Source organism: Phyllostomus discolor, chromosome 4 (assembly GCF_004126475.2).
Source record: "Phyllostomus discolor isolate MPI-MPIP mPhyDis1 chromosome 4, mPhyDis1.pri.v3, whole genome shotgun sequence".
In the NCBI taxonomy this organism is placed as follows: Eukaryota; Metazoa; Chordata; class Mammalia; order Chiroptera; family Phyllostomidae; genus Phyllostomus; species Phyllostomus discolor.
The window spans coordinates 121,229,997-121,251,120 of NC_040906.2; the positions used below are offsets into that span (position 1 = coordinate 121,229,997).

The window sequence follows — 21,124 nt, forward strand, 5'->3', positions numbered from 1 at the left end:
TTTTTGCTTTTATAAGTTCTTGTATTTATTATTTTATTTTTATATGATCTCTTATGCTGGGTCTTGATTTTTTAAGCATATGTTTGTATTTAGTTTATAAACTATTAATGCACTTCTCTTGACAATTGTAAGGCTTTCTGCCCAATTACCCATCCTTCCATTCATTGCTGCTCTCTGTTTAAAGCAATGACTTTTTAGTTTTACATGGCTCCTCCTCTCTTCTTCTGCATTAATATCTATTTTATCTTCCTCTCAGAACATGTTTCCACTTCCCATATGCCCAGCTGGCATTCTCTTTTAGGTAAGGATGCAACAAAATATTACTTCCACCAGGAAGCCATTCCTTTTACTAGTGATATGATCTAGTGACATGGAAATTCAAATCCTCCAGGAAGTAACTCTTACCCAATATTCCTCTTATAACTCCTATACTCAAAGAAATCAAATTAAAACATCGTCAAGAATAACAAAAGTACTATTTTATTTCATTTTCCAAAATTCTTATGTATAATATAATGCTAATGCCCCCCATCCAAAGACCACAAGGAACACTACTATAATTAAACAAATGTAGGTTTATTGATTCATTACAATAAGAAAGAACACACATTATAGGGGACTATGGAGTGTTTCCAGAAGAAGATATTAGAATGGACATATTATATATTTATAAGGGTTAGGTGATTTGGAAGAGGGCTCAAGGCAGCATGACTGGTATTTGCCAAAGAGAGTGTAATTCTATGATTAATTGTGTTAATAATTATTACACCTGGAAGGTGAAAAGACCAGACTGAGACTAAACTGTGATTGGGAAAGAAGCAGGAATCACTCTTACTATTCTTGATAAAAGGATATTTGGTTAATTTTATGTTTTAGACATTGTTTTTTTGTGTGTTTGTTTGTTTGATTTGTACCCAGTCATGATTATGGAGTGGTCTCATATCTCAATCTATCCCAGTCACAGAATGGTCTTATCTGATGCTGTTCTTCCAGACTGTAGTCAATAAGACAACCTTGAGCCCGCTGTGAGTGTCAGACCACCTTCTTGCAAGACCAACACCTTTTTGACAGCAGTCAGCTGTCAAGATTGTTTTTTCTTTCTCAAAGCAATATATATTAGTTACAATGGCCATATTACCAAAGCAATATACAGATTTAATATAATCACCATGAAAATCCCAATGGCATTAAAAAATAGAACAAAAAATCATCAGATTTGTATGAAATTACAAAAAAATAGCTAAAGCAATCCTGAGAGGGAGTGGGAAGAAAGCTGGAAGTAGCACACTACCTGACTTGGAATTATACTACAAAAGCAACAATAATCGAAACAGCATGATATTAGCAGAAAAAAACAGACACACAGATGTATGGAGCAGAATTGAGAGTCCAGAAATAAAACCACATGTATATGGGCAAATAATTTTTGACAAAGGAGCCAAAACACACAATGCAAGCCTCTTCAATAAATGGTGCTGGGAAAATTAGAAAGTCATATGCAAAAGAATGAACCTAGATTACATTTTGTCCCCATGTACAAAAATTAATTCAAAATTGATTGAATACCTAAATAGAAGAACTGAAACAATAAATTATATAGAAGGAAACATGGGTACTAATCTTATGGACCTCAGTCTTAGAGAACATTTTATGAATTTAACCCCAAAGGCAAGGGAAGTAAAGGCAAACATAAATTAATGAAATTATATCAAACTCAAAAGTTTCTGTACAGCAAAATGAACTACCAAAAAAGGTAACCAACTGGATGGGAGATGATATTTGCAAACAATGGCTCCAATGGGGGGTTAATACACAAAATACATAAAGGCCTCATACAACTCAATACCAATGGCCAACAAATATACGAAAAGATGTTCAACCTAACTAGCTATTAGGAAAACACAAATGAAAACTACAGTGATGTAACCAAACACAGGTCTGGCTGCCCACCACTTTGAAAGCCAATACTCAAGAGACAGATGTGATGTAAAGGAAAATGGTTTTATTCAGAGGCCAGCAACCTGGAAGATGGGGGCCTCTCATCTCTAAGTCTATCTTAACATCTCAGTGCAGGCAGGTATTGTTATACAGAGGGAAAGGGGCAAGGAGAACAAAGAGATCAGGGAGAGAGGCTGTGGACATGCAGGCAGTGTCCTTGCTTGTCCCTATATGGTTCTTTAACATCAGCATCCTGGAACTGGTCAGTGAGAGCTGAATTCCTGCAGTGGAGCAATCTATGTTACCCGAAGTTGTGGCCAAGGCTATTTCTTATATAAGCAGGAACTGGAACTGCTGGCACCTGCAATATGCTTACAAAGAAACTGTCAGTATGTGAGTTCATTTTATCAGTTTGCTAGTACATTTATTTTAATTCTATTTCACGTTAAGTCAGAGTAGAATAAAATTTTTTTTCCTTGTTACAATGAGACATCACCTCACATTTGTGAGGTGAATGGCCATTATCAACAAGACCAGTAATAAGTGTTGGGAAGGTTATGGAGAAAAAAGGAACCCTTATTCACTGTCAGTAGGAATGTAAACTGGTACAGCCACTATGGAAAACAGTGTGGTGGCTCATCAAAAAATTAAGACTAAAGTTATCATATGACCCAGAAATCCCTCTACTACCTGAAAAACTCAAAAAACATTTATTTGCAAAGATATATGTACCCTTACTTTCGTTGCACCATTACTCATACTGGCCAAGACATGGAGCCAGCCAGTCTTCTTCTCCCAATAGAAGACTGGATAAAGAAGATGTGGTAACTATGGAATTCTACTCAGCCTCAAGGACAGATGAAATACTGCCATTTACAACATGAATGGATCTTGAGAATACTAAGCTAAGCTAAGTGAGTCAGTCAGAAAAAGCTAAAAACTGTATGATTTCATTCATGTGTGGGATACAAAACTGAAACCCATAAACACGGACAATAGTATAGTCATTACCAGAGAGCAGGGGTTGGGGGGTAGTAGCAAAGAGTAAAAGAGGCCAAATATATGATGATGGAAGATGTTGGGTGGTGGGCACACAGTGCAATATACAGATCATGCATCATAAAAATATGCACTTGAAATTTACATGATCTTATTAGAGAATATCTCCCTGATAAATTTAGTTTAAACATTTTAAATATAATGTATATTTAGTTCATGAAATTTAAAAGACACAAAAAGTATTGAGAAGAAAACAAAGAGCTTCCTGGTAGTCATTTTTTTTCCCTGAATGGGAATACCAGAGAGAGGAAGAGAACAAAAGCATGCCATCTTGTGTGAGCTAGCCCTGCAGTGGTGCTTAGCTCTCTGACAGCTCCGAGGCCTGGTAGCAAGAGGGCTGAAGAGAGAGCACAAGGTACCCCCCACCAAAGCCAACTCAGCTGTGGTGGTAAAGATAGCAGTAACCAAGCTGCATCCAGAAGGTAGCATTCAAAGTCGAGTGATTTGGAACGTACTCCACAGCAAAGATCTTACAATTGCTGGAACTGAGATTTTCATTCAGTACAGTTCTTATTGGGTACTAAATATATGTGTTGACTTATCTAAAACTTAACACAATCCTATGAGGTAGGCTTTATTGTTATCTTATTTTACAGGTGAGGAAACAGATATAGAGAAGTTCAAAAAACAACCTGTCCATAACCACAGAGCTAGGAAGTGGGAGACCTGGGATTTAAACTTAAGCTGTCTGGCTCTGGAGAATGCTACTAACAAATACCAACTAGTGTTATACTTACCTAATTGTTCCCACTTTAAGAATTAAAAGTTTTATTGTAGCTTTTAAAACAAACTTATCTCCTCTCTCTCTCTCTCTTTATATATATATAAACATACATACATACATACATACAGGGTCTGGCACAAATAACACCCCTTTTTATTATAAAATCTTTTATTACAAAATCATAAGCATGTAATGCTGTAACATAACAATATCACACTCAGATACACCATATGATATTTTAAGCAAAATATTCAAATTAAAACTATAGATTACTACACCCATATCATTATTCTACCAACCACACTCAAGCAGGCCTTGCTTCTGCTGGGTCCTGTGTGTGTGCATGCATATATATGAAAGAACACATAAAATGGATTTTTAAATCTTTTTACAAAACAAATGGTCAAAATGATGGAATGCAAACTCTGGAATGCCCTTTTCTATGCATTAAAATATGTGTAAAATATACAACAACTCTGAAAATCATACATTGAGAATCTGTTGCTAAATTCCGTTTTTTTTTAAATTAGGGACAAAACAAAATCTTCTACCCTCCTGCTAAGTGTTAAGGGATGAGTGTCTGTTCAGATTCAGTCTGAGTTCCTCTTTTCCACGCAATAACCATTCTCTCTGTGTTTCAGCCTCCTTGTTCCACACTGGGATGGTGGCATCTCAAAAGATGTCACTTCCTGCTTAAGGGTATGAAGTTAGACCCTCCCTCATTGTACAACAATTCATAGAGTTCTAGGCAAAACCATCAAATGCACCTGACAAGAGCAGCCTGGAAAATTCTGTTGAATAACTTTCTTCCTCTATGTGTTTGTTAGACTATAGGTACAAGAAGCAAAAGCCTTGGCCATCCTTTATGAATGGAGCTTAATAGCTACTGATTTATTCTAGATGGGAGTTAATTTAAAACAGTTATTTTACAAGTATACACTATTTATCACCTTTGAGTTAGACATCATGGGGCTTAGAAAGTGTCTAAAAGTTTTATTATTTCTTAGATTGCAGCATGATCTAATGTGCATGCTAATTTTGCAATTGTACATCACTGATATATATCACCACCTCTGCCACAGAATCATTGAGTAACACTCAGCAGGTGTCCTTTTCAGTGAAATGAGGCAAACTACTACTGTATTTTGCCATGTTTAATGCACACCCATGTTTTTGTGTGCATTAAACACAGAATTATTATCCCATTCTTATACCCATGGTATGTAATCATTATGCCCATGTATATTGCACATCCTTATTTTTCCCTCAAAATTTTTGGCAAGAAAGTGTGCATTAAACATGGAAAAATGTCACAAAATCTTATGCTGAATAAAGGTTGTTGATAATCCCTGAGACAAATGTTTAAATATCTTTAAAACTGGACACAGATTATGGCCAATTCAGTATCACAAACATTTATTAAGCACTAATAACATGCCAAATAATTTGGGAACAAAAATGGCAAAGATAAGTGCCTGCCCTAGACAGGAAGACCTTGCAGATTTACACAAAAGACAGGCCCACCAATGGATACCTTGGGTGTATTAGTAAGCCCTATGATATGTGTTGGAACACAAAAGAGAGACTTCGAAGCAGGTGAGTTGTAATTAAAGAATGCAAGGACAAGCTGTTAGAAATGAGAATATTTTTGAGTGATATCTTTAAAAATCTAAGGAATCAGCCAGCTAAGGAAAAGGAACAATGGATAAATATCCTATATGATGCCAAACAAGTGAATAACAAAATACTATTGCAATATCAAGATTTTTGCTGCTGCACTGGTTCCATCAAATGGGACTTCACTTTTTCATTCATTTGGTTGGCACTGGGAAGTCACATAGCTTAAGAGCCCAACAGAAAGTCAAAATGCTCTTTTCTACCTGAGCCCAATAGTGATTTCCACAAACATGATTATTGAAAGCATAGCTGACCAAAGCAGAAATAACTCCTAAGACACAGTACAGAGCTTTCTGTGGAGCAGATCATAAAGAGTTTGTTTTTAATCTTTATTTCTTATGTCTCTGATGCAGGTGACTCTCTGTCAGGTCCTCTTATGGGTTTAACATGTTTAAGTGGAAAAGAAAACCCAACAGTACATCTTCTTGGGCAAGATGGAGAGAATTCTGATTCAGATGATTAGAAAGAACTAGAACCCTACTGATGGTGTTTATTAGTGCAGTATATCAAAGAGGAACACAGTAGGGAGTACCAATTAAGTCAGTTACAATTAGTTCTGATTGATTTGATTCTTGTTAAGACTATTTTCTTCGGAATTCTAGGTATTGAATAAATTGGGTTTGGGATCAAAATGGCAACTGTAATATTTGTATCACAGTTACAGAAGAACAACCTTGCTTTGAAAGAAGTCATTTCAATTCAAGCCTTGTCATCAGAGCATTTTCCTGAAGCTTTGTAAGGGGCGAGCACAGTGTGGAAGTTTACACTGGAAGTGCAGGACTTCAGAGAATTTTTGTTAAATGTGGCTTGAAACCAGTTCTCAGAGGATATCCATCCTATTTTAGAAGTTATCTTTATTTGTTGTAGAGAGATTACTTAAGGCTCTAATGGAGTTAATATCAGTTCTGAATAGTGTTCAGCTCAAACAGGACTGAACTCTGTTTTATTGGTAACAAAAACATTACTTTTGAATTTTAGTTATTAAAAGTGGTATGTACTCTGGCTGACCTGTACCACCATAGTCAGAAGAACCCACAGGTTTTTTTCTTTTTCACATGCCCCAATTTCAAAGAGCAGAACTTATTAAACTCTTGTTAAATAGGGTATGTTAGCAAGCTGCCATGTAAGTTTTCCTTGTTATTGCATAACCCTTCCATTTTCTTTCATTTAGAAATGAGTCTCCCCCAAAACATACCCAAAGTCTTTTGGAATATTCAATACATGCACATAAGCATACACACCTTTATTTCTATTCATGTCTCCCTTTGAATTTTCTCCCAATTTCATCTTTGTCCAAACCATTTTCTCTCCTTTTTCTCTCATGAATTTTGCTAAAGAATATATTAGTTATCCAATAATGTCCCAGGTGAGATACATATTATATTATTCTAATATAGTCTGCAAATTACTAATATAGTGGAAAAGAATCATAATACAAATTTAGCAGTCATCTTTTGGAATATTAAATAAAATATATAGTTTGGAAAATAGCTTAACCTGTTGTAACAGCTGCTAATCTCTGCTGAGAGAAAAAAATCACAATTATAATCATTAAAAACACAACTAACTCCTCTTAATTTACAAATGTTTGTGTCTTTGTTTGTGTTATTCCCATCAGAATATTCTAGATTGCTGTCAGCCTATTTGAAAAAACTTTCTGGAGCTCTTTCTGATCCCTCAGGAAGAATCCACTGTATTTTCACAGTATACAGCATACATCTCTACATAGCAAGAATGAATTCTTCCTTATATGTTAATTAACTCCTTACATATTTGTCTCTCTCACCATTTAGAAACTTGAATATAGTTAGTCATATGTCAGTTTGAGGCCTCTAGTGAGGAATAAGGATTTGCATGGGAAAATCAAACAGTAGCAAAGAACAGTCAGGACTGGGGTACCAGAAAGGAATAAACTCGAACCAGTGCAGCTCATTGTTCAATGAGGCAACATACACTTGTATTTGGTCCATGCATCATCGTCTGAGATGATGGGTTACCTGTCTTTTGGGTGACTAGCAGTATCCTGGCTTTAGGTGCATTGTTTGAATTGGGAAATGACTCCTGAGTAAGGGTGGGAAAATAATGAATACAACCTTGTTAGAAAAGCTAAGTGGAGAGTTAGGGTTTCTTTCAAGTGAATAGATGTTCCAAAAAGTGGTTCCAGCCTTAGAAAGGAAACCAAAGCCAAAAGTCAGAAACCAAGATAGAAAACACTGCAGAGGTTAGAAAGCAGGCTGTGTATGGTTGAGAGAGAAGAGTGATCCCAAATCCTAATTTTCTCTTGGTGGGAACCAAGTTCTATGAATTAATGATTTAAGTAGTTATCTATCTAGTTGGATGGAAGTGTATAGATAAGTCCTGTTTTAATAATCAAGAAAGGGGATTAAATATGTGTGTGTGTGTGTGTGTGTGTGTGTGTGTGTGTGTATGCCTGTGTACATAGGCATACTATTTCTTTTCATTTTGAATAAACCAGTAATTCTTCATCAAGTGCAATTTGTTCTTCAGAGAGCAGCATTTGGCAATATATGAAGAACTTTTTTTTTTTAAAGATTTTATTTATTTATTTTTAGAGAGGGAAGGGAGGGAGGGGGAGAGAGAGAGAGAGAGAGAGAGAGAGAAACATCAGTGTGCGGTTGCTGAGGGTTATGGCCTGCAACCCAGGAATGTACCCTGGCTGGGAATCGAACCTGGGACACTTTGGTTCCCAGCCCGCGCTCAATCCACTGAGCTACGCCAGCCAGGGCTAAGAACTTTTAAGTTGTCACAACTGTAGAGTACACTACTGGCATAAGGGGTAGAGACCAAAAATGCTTCTAAACATCTAATGGTGTACATGATAGCATCTAAAATTCATGTTTATTAGAAGGTGTGAACTCTGTCTTAGAATTAACCTAGTAAAAATTACCTTTTAGACTGAAAGATGTTGGAAAAGGTTTCTTGTTTACCTCTATGTTTAATACATTGACAAATAGTCCCTAATGTGTAACAAACTCTAAATAAATGTATATTGGGCTAAATTCAGCTAATGGAGTAAAGAAGATATGGTCCATACAGGGGTGGCAAAAATAGGTTTACAGTTATTAGTATGCAAAGCAGTTTATTTTTGTATTATTTATTAATTATTATATTATTTATTTGTATTGTATTACAACTGTAAACCTACCTTTTCCCACCCATGTATACACAACAGCATATTACTCAGCCATAAAAATAAGAATGAAATCTTATCATCTGCAACATTAATGTTGTATTATGCTAAGTGAAATAAGTCAGAGAAAGAAAAATGCTGTGTGATTTCACTTACATGGGGAACCTAAAAATCAAGATAAACAAGCAAAATGGAAACAAACTCATAAAAAAAAGAGAACAAACTGATTGTCCCCAGATTGGAGGGAGGTTAGGCATGGGGGTGAAAAGGTAAAAGGGATTAAGAAGTACAAATTAGAAGTTATAAAAATAGTCATGGGAATATATAGTATAAGAAATATAGTCAATAATATTATAATAAGTATGTATGGTATAAGATGGGTATTAGATGTACCTGAGTGATCACTTCATAAGGTATATAAATAATCACTATATTGTACAACTAAATATAATATTGTACATCAATAGTAATTAGAAAATAAATTGATTTTATGAAGTATATAGTTCTTTTCAACACAATATAAGTATAAAGATGATTTAAGTATATTATTTTTACAATTAAAAATAATTAAGAGATACATTTTCCTGACTCCATCTAGAATCCAAAATTAGAATTGGTTTAGTTCAATGAGAGGTTAGTGGGCATCTTCCAGACATCTATCACTTTTCCAGATGTTCTGTAGAGCATAAAAGTAACAGAGAATGCATTCTCTGACCTTGAAGATAGAACATATCTTGAGAAAGCCATTTAATTCCACAGAAAAACAGCACATGTGTGGGTGTCAAAATGAGTAACTTATTAGTGCAAAATGGGACAGAAAGAAAAATCAGTATGTCTGGTATTGTCAGAGATAGCTTCTTGGAAAAGATAAGAATTGAGCTGACCCTTAATAGTCCAATGGATAGAATGTCAATGAAATGATCAGCAATGAGGATTAGGTGTTATAAGGCAGAGGAAATAGAATGAACAAAAGTAAGAATTTAAGACTAACCATGGCAGGTTCATGGGGACAGAGAAGACTATCCTACCTGAAGCAGGTAAGGGACCTGAACTTCTAGAAAGTATCCATTATAGTGAGAATCAAATGAGTGGCTATTAGTAGTAATACCTTGTAAAATAACTAAATTAATGAATGAGATAAAATATGCCATCTCCAAAGTTTGGAAATTGTGTTTTTAGTCTTTATCATTCTTAAAGTGACTACTTAACCTAATATAGTTTAGCACATCTTCCCACACACACAGACCTGTGTACTATATAAAGTAACACTCTGGCCTACAAAGTGTACCTAATATTCCATAAAAGTGACCATTAGCAAAGGCAAGCCAAATTTATCTATAGCCCCAAGTAGCCTTTTCCCCCTTGTGGCTACAAAGATAGCAAGAGCCCTCATTTCAGAGAAGATGTGCCCTAATTAAAGAATCATTTTAATTACCTTACTAATATCCTAATGTTACAATTCAACAAGGGAATAAGAGAACAAGTATCCTGTTCGGTCAAGGAGTCTTGCAGAATATATACATGAACAATCGATATTAAGAATCATTTGACTTAATTCAGTGTACATATATGTTGGAGTAATAATTACATGTAAGAAGAAATAGATCATTGTCTGCAAAAAGATAACGAAACAAAACACCTTACCTTATCTAAGTGCAATTTTTTAAAACTCGTTCTATTTGTTAGGTTAAAGGATCATTCCTGACTGGAGACCCTGAAGAGAGAACTTTGGAGAATAAACAGGCTTTATTTTGAAATAAGAACTCTAATACAATAACAATTAACAGTTAATAACTCCCAGAGTAGGTGGACCCATGTGTCTTTAAAATAAAAGATCAGAATTATATCCATTTAAACCTGTAAATTCCATAGTCTAACTCTAAAGCAAGAATTCTTAGATCCCCTTAGAAGTTTGAGTAGGCGTTAACTCACCCACAAAATTTAATTGGTTAGGAGTAGGTTCTCCTGAATATAACAGCCTTACTTACCATGCCTTAGTCAAGTGGAGATTTGATTTTCTTTAAAGATAATTCAAGAGGAAGGTAGGCCAAGGCTCTTGTGGTGGCTGCATAATGTCATTTAAGGCAAAGCTCCTTCTGGTTTTCTAATAAGCATCCTTAAATGACTCCCAGTTACATCACATTGTCCAGAAATATGTCACACCTAGTTGAATGGTAGGCTGAGAAATGAAGGCTTTAATTGTGTACAATGTAGTCCCAAATAAAAGTGATAAAGAAGGAAAAGAATTATGTAGGCCAATTAGAAAACTCTATTAACAACACAAAATCAGTGATGATAATAAGATCTCAGCCATGATATATTTGTTAAAGCACTACTAAGTAAGTTAGATGTGTTATACAGAACTCCATGATGTAAGTGCCACACAAAGCTCATTTTCTGAGTTTTCTTTTTCTTTTTATTTCCTCAGTGAAACTTTGGATATTTATTAAACAATGATGATTTTCTATCTTATTCTGGTTGAGATGTTAGCATTTCAAGCTCCCAGAGGTCATCATGAATGTAGGCTACCTTCAGAGTTTTATAATTAAGACATGATTCTATATTCTTTTCAAACATTCCAAACTTTACTGGCCTCAACCCTTGATCTGTTTTAATACAGAAATGGTCCTTTTGGAACTGTTTAAAAATATTTTATTACTTATGCTGTTGCAATTGTCCCACATTTTCCCATTTGCCCTCGTCCATCCAACCTGCCCTTCACTTCCATAGTCAGTTCACACACCATTGTCCATGTCCAGGGGTCCTTCATATATGTTCTTTGACTAATCCCTCGCCCTTCTTCAGTCAGTGCGCACCACCTCCCACCCATCTTAGAATGGTTGATCTGTTCCATGATTTTATGCCTCTGATTCTATTTTGTGCACTAGTTTAGTTTATTCATTAGACTCCCCATAATATATGAGATCATGTGGAATTTGTCTTTCACTGACAGGTTTATTGCACTTAGCATAATAGTTTCCAGTTCCACCCATACTGTCACAAAAGGTAGGAATTCCTTCTATTTTTTCTGCTGCATAGCATTCCATTGTATAAATGTAGGACAGTTGTTTTTTTTTTTAATTCACTCATCTAGTGATGGGCACTTAGGCTGTTTACAGCACTTAAGCTGTAAATAGCACTGCTGTGAACATAGGGGTGCACAAATGGTTTGAACTGGTGTTCCAGGATTCCTGGGGTATATTTTCAAGAGTGGAACTGCTGGGTCAAAACACATTTTAGGAGGACTAAATTCCAGACTGTTTTCCACAGTGGCTGCACCATTCTGCATTTCTACCAACACTGTACTAGGGTTTCCTTTTCTCCACATCCTCACCAGTACATGCCATTTGTTGATTTATTGATGATAGCCATGTTGGCAGGTGTGAGGTGATATCTCATTGAGGTTTTACTTTGCATCTCTCTAATCGCTAGTGATGTCAAGCATCCTTTCATATGTCTATGGTCTCTCTGTATGTCCTCCCTAGAGAAGTGTTTATTCAGATCCTGTGCCCATTTTTCAAGTTGAACTGTTTGTCTTTCTGTATACCCTTTTTATGTATTTTAGAGATTAAACCCTTGTCCTATGTATCACTGGAAAATATGTTCTCCCATACAATCAGTCCCCTTTTTATTTTCATGATGGTTTCTTCAGCTGTGCAGAAGCTTTTTAATTTGAGGTAGTCCCATTTGTTTATATTTTCCTTTATTTGCCTTGCCCTAGGAGATATGTCAGCAAAAATATTGCTATGTGAGATATCTGAAATTTTACTATTTTCCTTTATGATTTTTTATGATATATAGTGTAAGTTGGTGGTCTAGTTTCATTTTTTTTGCATGTACCAGTCCAGCTTTCCCATCACCATTTATTGAACAGAGTGTCTTTACTCCATTATATGCTTTTGCTTCCTTTGTCAAATATTAGTTGACCATAAAGACATGGGTTTATTTCTGGACTCTCTGTTGTGTTCTGTTGATCTATTTGTCTGTTCTTATGATAGTATCAGGCTGTTTTGATTACTGTGGCCTAATAATATAGTTTGATATCAAGTACTGTGATCCCTCCAATGTTCTTCATTTTCAAGATTGTTGAGGCTATTTGGGGTCATTTTTGGTACCATATAAATTTTTGGAATACTTTTTTTAGATTTGTGAGATATGCCATTGGTATAGGAATTTCATTGAATCTATAGATTGCTTTGGGTGGTATGGATAGTTTAATGATATTAATTCTTCCAATCCAAGAACATGCTATATGCTTCCACTGATTTGTATTTTCCTCAATTTCTTTCTTCAGTGTCTTATAATTTTTTGATTACAGACCTTTTACCAACTTCATTAAATTTATTCCTAGCACTATCTTTTTGTTTTTGCAATAGTAAATGGGATTGTTTTCTTACTTTCTCTTTCTAATAGTTCATTATTTGTGCATGGAAAGGCAATGAATTTCTGAATATTGACTTTATATCTCACTACTTTGCTGAATTCACTTATTTGGTTGAGTGGGGGATTTTTTTGGTGGAGACTATAAGGTTTTCTGTGTTCAATATCATGTCCTCTGTAAATAATAACAGTTTTACTTTCTCATTTCCAGTTCGGATGCTTCTTATTTTCTTCTTCTTGTCTGATCACTGAGGCTAGGACTTCTAGCACTATGCTGAATAAGAGTGTGACAACACACATCCCTGTCTTATTCTTGATTTTAAGGGAAATGTTTTTAGTTTTTGCCCAATGAGTATGATGTTGGCAGGAAGTTTTTCATATTTGGCCTTTATTATATTGAGGTATGTTCTCTCTATTTCCACTGAGTGTTTTTTATCATAAATGGGTTCTGGGTTTTAGCAAATGCTTTTTCTGCACCTATTAATATTATCATGTGACTTTTGTCTTTCATTTTGTTTATATGATGTATCACATTTATTGATTTTTGAGTATTGTACCATCCATGCATCCCTGGAATGAATCCCACTTGATCATAGTGTATGATCTTTATAATGTATTGCTGGATCCAGTTTGAGAATTTTACCATCTATGCTTATCAGAGATATTGACCTATAATTTTCTTTATTTGTTGTGTTTCAGAACTGGTTTTGTAATTAGGATAATAGTGACCTAATAAAAAGAGTTTGCAAGTCTCCCTGTTCTTGAATTTTTTGGAATAGTTAGAGGATAGGTATTAGTTCTTTATTTTTTTAAAAAGATGTTATTTATTTATTTTTAGAGAGGGGAAGGGAAGGTGAAAGAGAGCAAGAGAAACATCAGTGTGTGGTTGCCTCTAGTGCACCTCCTACTGGGGACCTGGCCCGCAACCCAGGCATGTGCCCTGACTGAGAATTGAACCAGCAACCCTTTGGTTTGCAGACCTGCGCTCCATCCACTGAGCTACACCAGCCAGGGCAGTTCTTTAAATGTTTGGTAAAATTCACCTGCAAAGCTATCTGGTCCAGGGCTTTTGTATGCTAGGAGTTTTTTTATTACTGCTTCAATTCCACTGTTGTTATTTGTCTGTTCAGGTTTTCAGATTCTTCCTGATTCAATTTTGGAAGGTTGTATGTTTCTAGAAATGTATCCATTTTGCCCAGGTTGTCCAATTTCTTGGCATATACTGTATTTTTCAAACTATAAGATGCTTTGGGAGGAATAATAGTTGTTAATGCTGCTTTTGAGTTCTGTTTACATTTACATTGGTGAAATATTATGTTATTTATATTATTAAATATTTTACCACATTTTTCCTACAATTTTTTTCCCTATTTTCCTCCTCTAAAATCTAGGTGCATCTTATGGTCCATAAATATGGGGTAATTCTTCTTAATAATTTCTTACAATCCTTTGTATTCCTGTGGTATCAGTTCCTACTTCTCCTCTTTCATTTCTGATGTTACTTATTTGGTTTCTCTTTCTTTTTTTCTTGATGCATCTGGTTAAAGATTTGTCACTTCTGTTCATCTTTTCAGTGAACCATCTCTTGGATTCGCTGAGTTTTTTAATTTTTTTTTTTTTGGTCTCTATGTCATTTACTTCTGCTCTGTTATTGATTAATTCTTTCCTTCTACTCACTCTGTGCTTTGCTATTGTTGTTGTTTTTCTAGTTCTTTCAGGTGTAGGGCTAGGTTGTTTATTTGAGATTTTTCTATCTTCCTTAGGTAAGGAAAGATAGTAATGATATGAACTTCCATCTCAGGGCTGCTTTCACTGTGCCCCATAGGTTTTGGGTTGTTGTGTGTACATTTTCACTGGTTTCCAACTACTTTTTGATTTCTTCCTTGATCTCATTGTTAACACATTTATTATTTTATAACATATTGTTTAGCTTCCACGTATGAATATCTTTGAGGTTTTTTTTTAAGTTTGATTTCTAGTTTCAAGCCATCATGATTTTAAAAAGTGCTTGATATGACTTCAGTTTTCTTCTATTTGCTAAGGCTTATTTTGTGTCCTACCATGTCGTCTATTTTTAGAATGTGCATTTGAGAAGAATGTATATTCTGCTTCTTTGGGATGAAATGCTCTACAAATATCAATTAAATCCATTTTATCTAGTGTGCCATTTAATGCTGCTATATCCTTGTTGATTTTTTGTCTGGAAAATCTGTCCAGTAGGGTGTTAAAATAACCTACAATGAATTTATTTTTGTTGAATTCTTTCTTTAAGTCCTCCAAGATTTTCTTTATATGTTTAGGTACGCTCTATTGGTTGCATATATGTTTACAAGGGTTATATCCTATTGTGGGACTGACCCTTTACATATTATGTCATGACTTTCTTTGTTTCCTGTTATGGTCTTTATTTTGAAGTCTATTTTGTCAGAAGTATTGCTATGCCAGCTTTCCTTTGGTCTCCATTTACTTGGAATACTTTTTTGCATTCCTTCATTTTCAGTCTGTGTAAATGTTTTGTTCTGAGGTGGCTTTCTTACAGGCAGCGTATATAGATGTCATCTTTTTTTATACATACAGCCACCCTAAGTCTTTTGATTGGAGCATTCAATCCATTTACATGTAAGGTTATTATTGACAGGTGCTTATTCATTGCCATTTTTCCCTTTGTACCTGTGTTCCTCTCTTCATATATATTTCTTTTTTTTCTTCTTAAAGTAGTCCCTTTAGCATCTCTTGCAATACTGGTTTTGTGGAGATGTACAGCCTTGGCATTTTTTTTTGTCTTTGAAGCTCTTTATTTCACCTTCCATTTTAAAATGAGAGCTTTACTGTACAGAATAGTCTTGATTACAAATACTTGCTTTTCTTTACTTGGACTATCTCATGTCAGTCCCTTCTGGCCTGTATTATTTCTGTTGAGAAATCAGTTGGACACCTTATTGGACCTCCCTTTTAGGCAAGAAACTGTTTCTCTCTCACTTACCTTTAAGATTCCTTAATTTTACCTTTAATATTCTCTCTTTGTTTTTTAACTTTGCTGTTATGTGATGTGTCTTGATGTGGGCCTCTTTGGGTTCATCTTGATTGGGCTTCTCCATACTTCCTGAACTTGCATGACTCTCCCTCACCAAGTCAAGGAAGTTTTCTGCCATTATTTCTTCAAACAGGCTTTCTAACACTTCTTCCCTTTCTTCTTCTGGTATCCCTATGATACAAATATTGTCCCATTCTATGTTGTCCCAAAGCTCTCTTACACTAGCCTCATACTTTTTAAGTCTTTCTTCATTTTGTTGTTCTGACTGAATATATTTTTCCATTGTGTCTTCCAAATTGTTGATCCTCTACTTCATCTAGCCTGATTTTAATTCCTTCTAGTATATTCTTTATTTCAGATATTGTATTCTTCAATTCCAACTGGCTCTTACTTATAGTTTCTATGTCTTTTTTTCATGTTGATGTAGTTCTCATTAAGTTACTAGAGCATCCTTATAACTATTACTTTGAAGTCCCTGTGTGATGATTTGCTTGCCTCAACTTCATTTAGCTCTTTTTCTGAGGATTTCTCCTTTTGTTTCATTTGAAGGTTGTTTCTTTATCTCCCCATTTTACCTGTCTTGATTTCCTCTCTTCTGGTGTGGGCTTATGTGGAAGGAATTCTGTGGTATCTGATCTGGATGCTCTGGGAATGCCCTTTATATGGATTATGTGCTATATCTTACTGTATTTGGGTCCTGAATGTTGTTGCCTGTTTGTTGTTGGAATCTCTCCTCTAGCTGTCTGACTGAGAGGCTTAACCTCCACCATGTCTTGTACACTGTTGTACAGGTTTTGATAAGACAAAGCAGAACAACACAAAAATGTAACCAAAACAAGCACCCCCCAACAACAGCAAGATCAGCAACAAAAGATTGAAAAATAGTAACAGTGGAAAGAGAAATGGAATATTAGGGAAAGGGGGAAATAAAGAATAAGAGAAGACCAAGGGACAGAAAAGTGATTATGGGAAGAGAAAAGGGAAGAGAACTAATATGAATAATAAATTGAAAGAGGGAAACAGGAAAAATGGACAAAGAGAGAGAAAGAATGCCCTGGCTGGTGTAGCTCAGTGGATTGAGTGTGGGCTGTGAACCAAATGGTCACCAGTTAGATTCCCAGTCAGGGCACATGACTGGGTTGTGGGTTAAGTCCCCAGTGGGGTCCACATGAGAGGAAATCACACATTGATGTTTTTCTCCCTCTCTTTCTCCCTCCCTTCCCCTCTCTCTAAATAAATAAATAAAATCTTAAAAAAAAGAAAGAATGAATGACAAAAATAAGGAAATGAGAGAAGAAGGAAACAATGGGGTAATCAAAGGTAAGAGTAAAATAAGAGTTGTGAAAGAAAAATGGAGCAACAAAAATAGAAGAAAAAGATAAAATAGAAAAAATAATAAGGCTATGAAAAAGAAAAAGTAATGCAAATAATGAAAAAGAACACAGTGGAGTTCATCTCAGCAAAGTTTAGTGCTTGCCTGCTGGGCTCTGCCTTTGGATATGGCTCTGATTTTGTGTGAGCCAATATCAGGTATTGTTCATGCCTAGTGTTCGACCACTTGTTTGAAGGTAAAAGCATTCCACAATTTGTGGCTGATTCCTCTGGTCTTGGTTGATACCAGGGTGGGCTAAGCTGCTCTGAAAAGCTGGGTTTTATCATCATTGGTTCCAGCGATGTGTCAACAAAGTACCCAAGTCATGGCAGGATCTGCCTTTGCCCTTCTCTGCCTGCCAGCCTACTGTCAGTCTTAGATTCCATTTTCCAGGCTTTCTTATACTAGTTCATTTTTGTACATTTATGCCATATTCTTGTCTAATGGACTTCTTGGAGGATATATCTTCTATCCATTCATAGAAAGGATTTGTGTGTTATACTGCCATGGCTACCAGGGCAAGACTGATGGTCTATGAAGATTTCCACTCAGTCAGACAGTTATCAACCAATGCATCAAGGATAATGTTTGACAGAGCTAATTCAGGCAAGTGAAAAAAAGATAAATTGCAGGTATGGTATAACTTTATGATTTCTGATGTTGCTAATAAAGAGGCAAGTGATGGTATTTTAAGAGCTGTCAATTCCTTAAATAAAACATGTCAGTATCTCACAGTTTCTGGTACGTAGTAGGTACTTAAGTAAGTTGAATAAAATTTTTGTCCATTTACCATTATCAAAATGTGCACAGAATTTGGTAATAAAAAGAAGCATTCTCTATCTGCTTTAATAAGGGAGTCAAACATTTAGTCAGCATACATTATTGTGAATAAAGACTCTGTGATAAGCCCAAAGGAAATGCTTGCTGTGATCTCTTTTTTATTTTTTTTTTAATTTTATTTTAATCATTGTTTGATCTTTTGTTCTGAAGGTCTTGCCCCATCTTTTATCTGACCTGGAAGAATTTGTTTTGGACTCATATCCAATATTAACAAATCAAATCTATAAGAATTTTTTCTAAGCCATTTGGCCACCAAGGTGATTATTAACATTGTAAAGTCAATTTAAAGCCATTTTTAAGTGTTTAAAATCATCTTACAATTTCCTAAATCAGCATGGAAATCAGCTTGAAATGAAGGTTAGGGATTATGAGTCAATACATCAGTTGGTCAAGCACTGAATTGGTGCTGGAGGCATTTGAAGATGCACAGGTAATATCCCTGCCCTTGACGATTTATAATCCATTTAAGGAGATAATGTATATGCAGATAACATCATATTATAATACAGCTTGTCAAATTAATAGACCAGACAATAAGTGGTTTATTTTTTCCAACACTTACAATAAATTGGACTTTCCTAAAATGGAAACATGGAGCAACCAAATAAAATTTGTTATATAACCAAATTTTAAGACCCTGACAGAAGGACTAGAGTAGAAAGTACTGTTTAGCATAGATAACCTATTAGGAATTCACTTGGACCACGGGAGGAAATAAAAACAATTATTTTTTTCTTCTTTTCTTAAATTAGGTCATGGAACTAAAGGAGTATTTGAGCTTCTGTCTGGATGGCGGAGAACCAGAGAAAATTTGCCCTTCAAAGACAGGGTAGCAGATGCCTATTCTGATGTGATGGTCACCTATACCATGACCAGCTCCCTGTACCTCATTACCTTTGGCATGGGTGCCAGCCCATTCACAAACATAGAGGCTGTAAAAGTCTTCTGTCAGAACATGTGTGTTTCCATTCTGTTAAACTACTTCTACATTTTTTCTTTCTTTGGCTCCTGTCTGGTCTTCGCTGGCCAGCTGGAGCAAAACCGTTACCACAGCATCTTTTGCTGTAAAATCCCTTCTGCAGAATACCTGGACCGCAAACCTGTGTGGTTCCAGACAGTGATGAGCGATGGGCATCAACAGACATCCCATCATGAGACGAACCCTTACCAGCACCACTTTATTCAGCACTTCCTCCGTGAACATTACAATGAGTGGATTACCAATATCTATGTGAAGCCATTTGTTGTCATCCTCTATCTCATTTATGCCTCCTTCTCTTTCATGGGATGCCTGCAGATCAGTGACAGAGCCGACATCATCAATTTGCTAGCCAGTGATTCCCCAAGTGTTTCCTATGCCATGGTTCAGCAGAAATATTTCAGCAACTATAGCCCCGTGATAGGATTCTATGTCTATGAGCCTCTCGAGTACTGGAACAGCAGTGTCCAGGAGGATCTACGGAGACTCTGTAGTGGGTTCACTGCAGTGTCCTGGGTGGAGCAGTATTACCAGTTCCTGAAAGTCAGCAACATCAGTGCCAATAACAAGAGTGACTTTATCAGTGTCCTACAGAGTTCCTTTTTAAAAAAACCAGAATTCCAGCACTTTCGAAATGACATCATCTTCTCCAAGGCAGGGGATGAGAATAACATCATTGCATCTCGCTTGTATCTGGTAGCAAGGACTAGCAGAGACAAGCAGAAGGAAGTGATAGAAGTATTGGAAAAGCTGAGACCCCTGTCCCTCTCAAAGAGTATCCGATTCATCGTGTTCAACCCCTCCTTTGTGTTCATGGACCATTACGGCTTGTCTGTCACAGTGCCTGTTCTGATTGCAGGCTTTGGTGTTCTCCTGGTGTTAATCCTTACTTTTTTCCTAGTGATCCACCCTTTGGGAAACTTCTGGCTAATTCTTAGTGTCACCTCAATTGAGCTGGGCGTTCTGGGCTTAATGACATTATGGAACGTCGACATGGATTGCATTTCTATCTTGTGCCTTATCTACACTTTAAATTTTGCCATTGACCACTGTGCACCACTGCTTTACACATTTGTATTAGCAACCGAGCACACCCGAACGCAATGTATAAAAAGCTCTCTGCAAGAGCATGGGACAGCCATTTTGCAAAATATTACTTCTTTTCTTATTGGGTTGGTCCCCCTCCTATTTGTGCCTTCGAACCTGACCTTCACACTGTTCAAATGCTTGCTGCTCACCGGGGGTTGCACACTTCTGCACTGTTTTGTTATCTTACCTGTGTTCCTAACCTTTTTCCCCCCTTCCAAAAAGCACCACAAGAAAAAGAAACGTGCTAAACGAAAGGAGAGAGAGGAAATTGAATGCATAGAAATTCAAGAGAACCCTGATCACGTCACCACAGTCTGATGGGTGTAAACTAATGGATTATTTTTCTTTTCCAGTATTGCACAACGATGCAGGGCGAGTAAAGCTCAGACCTCAGCTGCTTGGGCTGGCCAGGGGTAACAAGGCAAGTCAGATCAAGAGTGAATTATTCATTATACATCAAAGTGTCCACTTCTTGGAGGGAAGAGAGAATCAAAGAAGGGGGAAAAGTGCTTTGCAACCTTTTCTCCACTAAAGATAAGTTTCTGAATATGATCTAAGAGCTCTTTCATGGAATGGATGAATCAATGAAGTATTAGAAGGCCAAAAAACACAGCTTTCAGAAATAAAATGCTTAGGAGAGATGGAAAATGAGGAAAGGGGGCCTCCAAATAGGGAAAATAACAGAAAATGTCAAAAATTGCCATGACACTTTTCATATTTGTTTTTTGAACGAGTTCGTCAAAAGAAACCTATGCACTTGGGAAGTACATATTTAATCCAGTCTGAACCAAAGTTCTTCCCAATCCATTTTATGTGTGTGTGTGTACACACACACACACACACACACACACACTTAGATTTGTCTTTAGTGTGCATTGACA

The 21,124-nt window shown here is 36.1% G+C and overlaps 1 protein-coding gene across 3 annotated transcripts in view; it reads left to right on the forward strand.

Moving 5' to 3' along the window:
- The window catches only part of PTCHD4 (patched domain containing 4), a 187,451-nt gene extending 166,397 nt beyond the window's left edge, over positions 1-21,054 (forward strand). For all 3 annotated transcript variants that reach the window (XM_036024215.1, XM_036024214.1, XM_028508394.2), the window contains one exon: positions 18,928-21,054. In XM_036024215.1, coding sequence (XP_035880108.1) covers positions 18,928-20,561 — 1,634 coding nt within the window. In that variant the 3' untranslated portion in view covers positions 20,562-21,054. The remainder of the gene's footprint in view (positions 1-18,927) is intronic.
- The last annotated feature ends 70 nt before the right edge of the window (positions 21,055-21,124 follow it).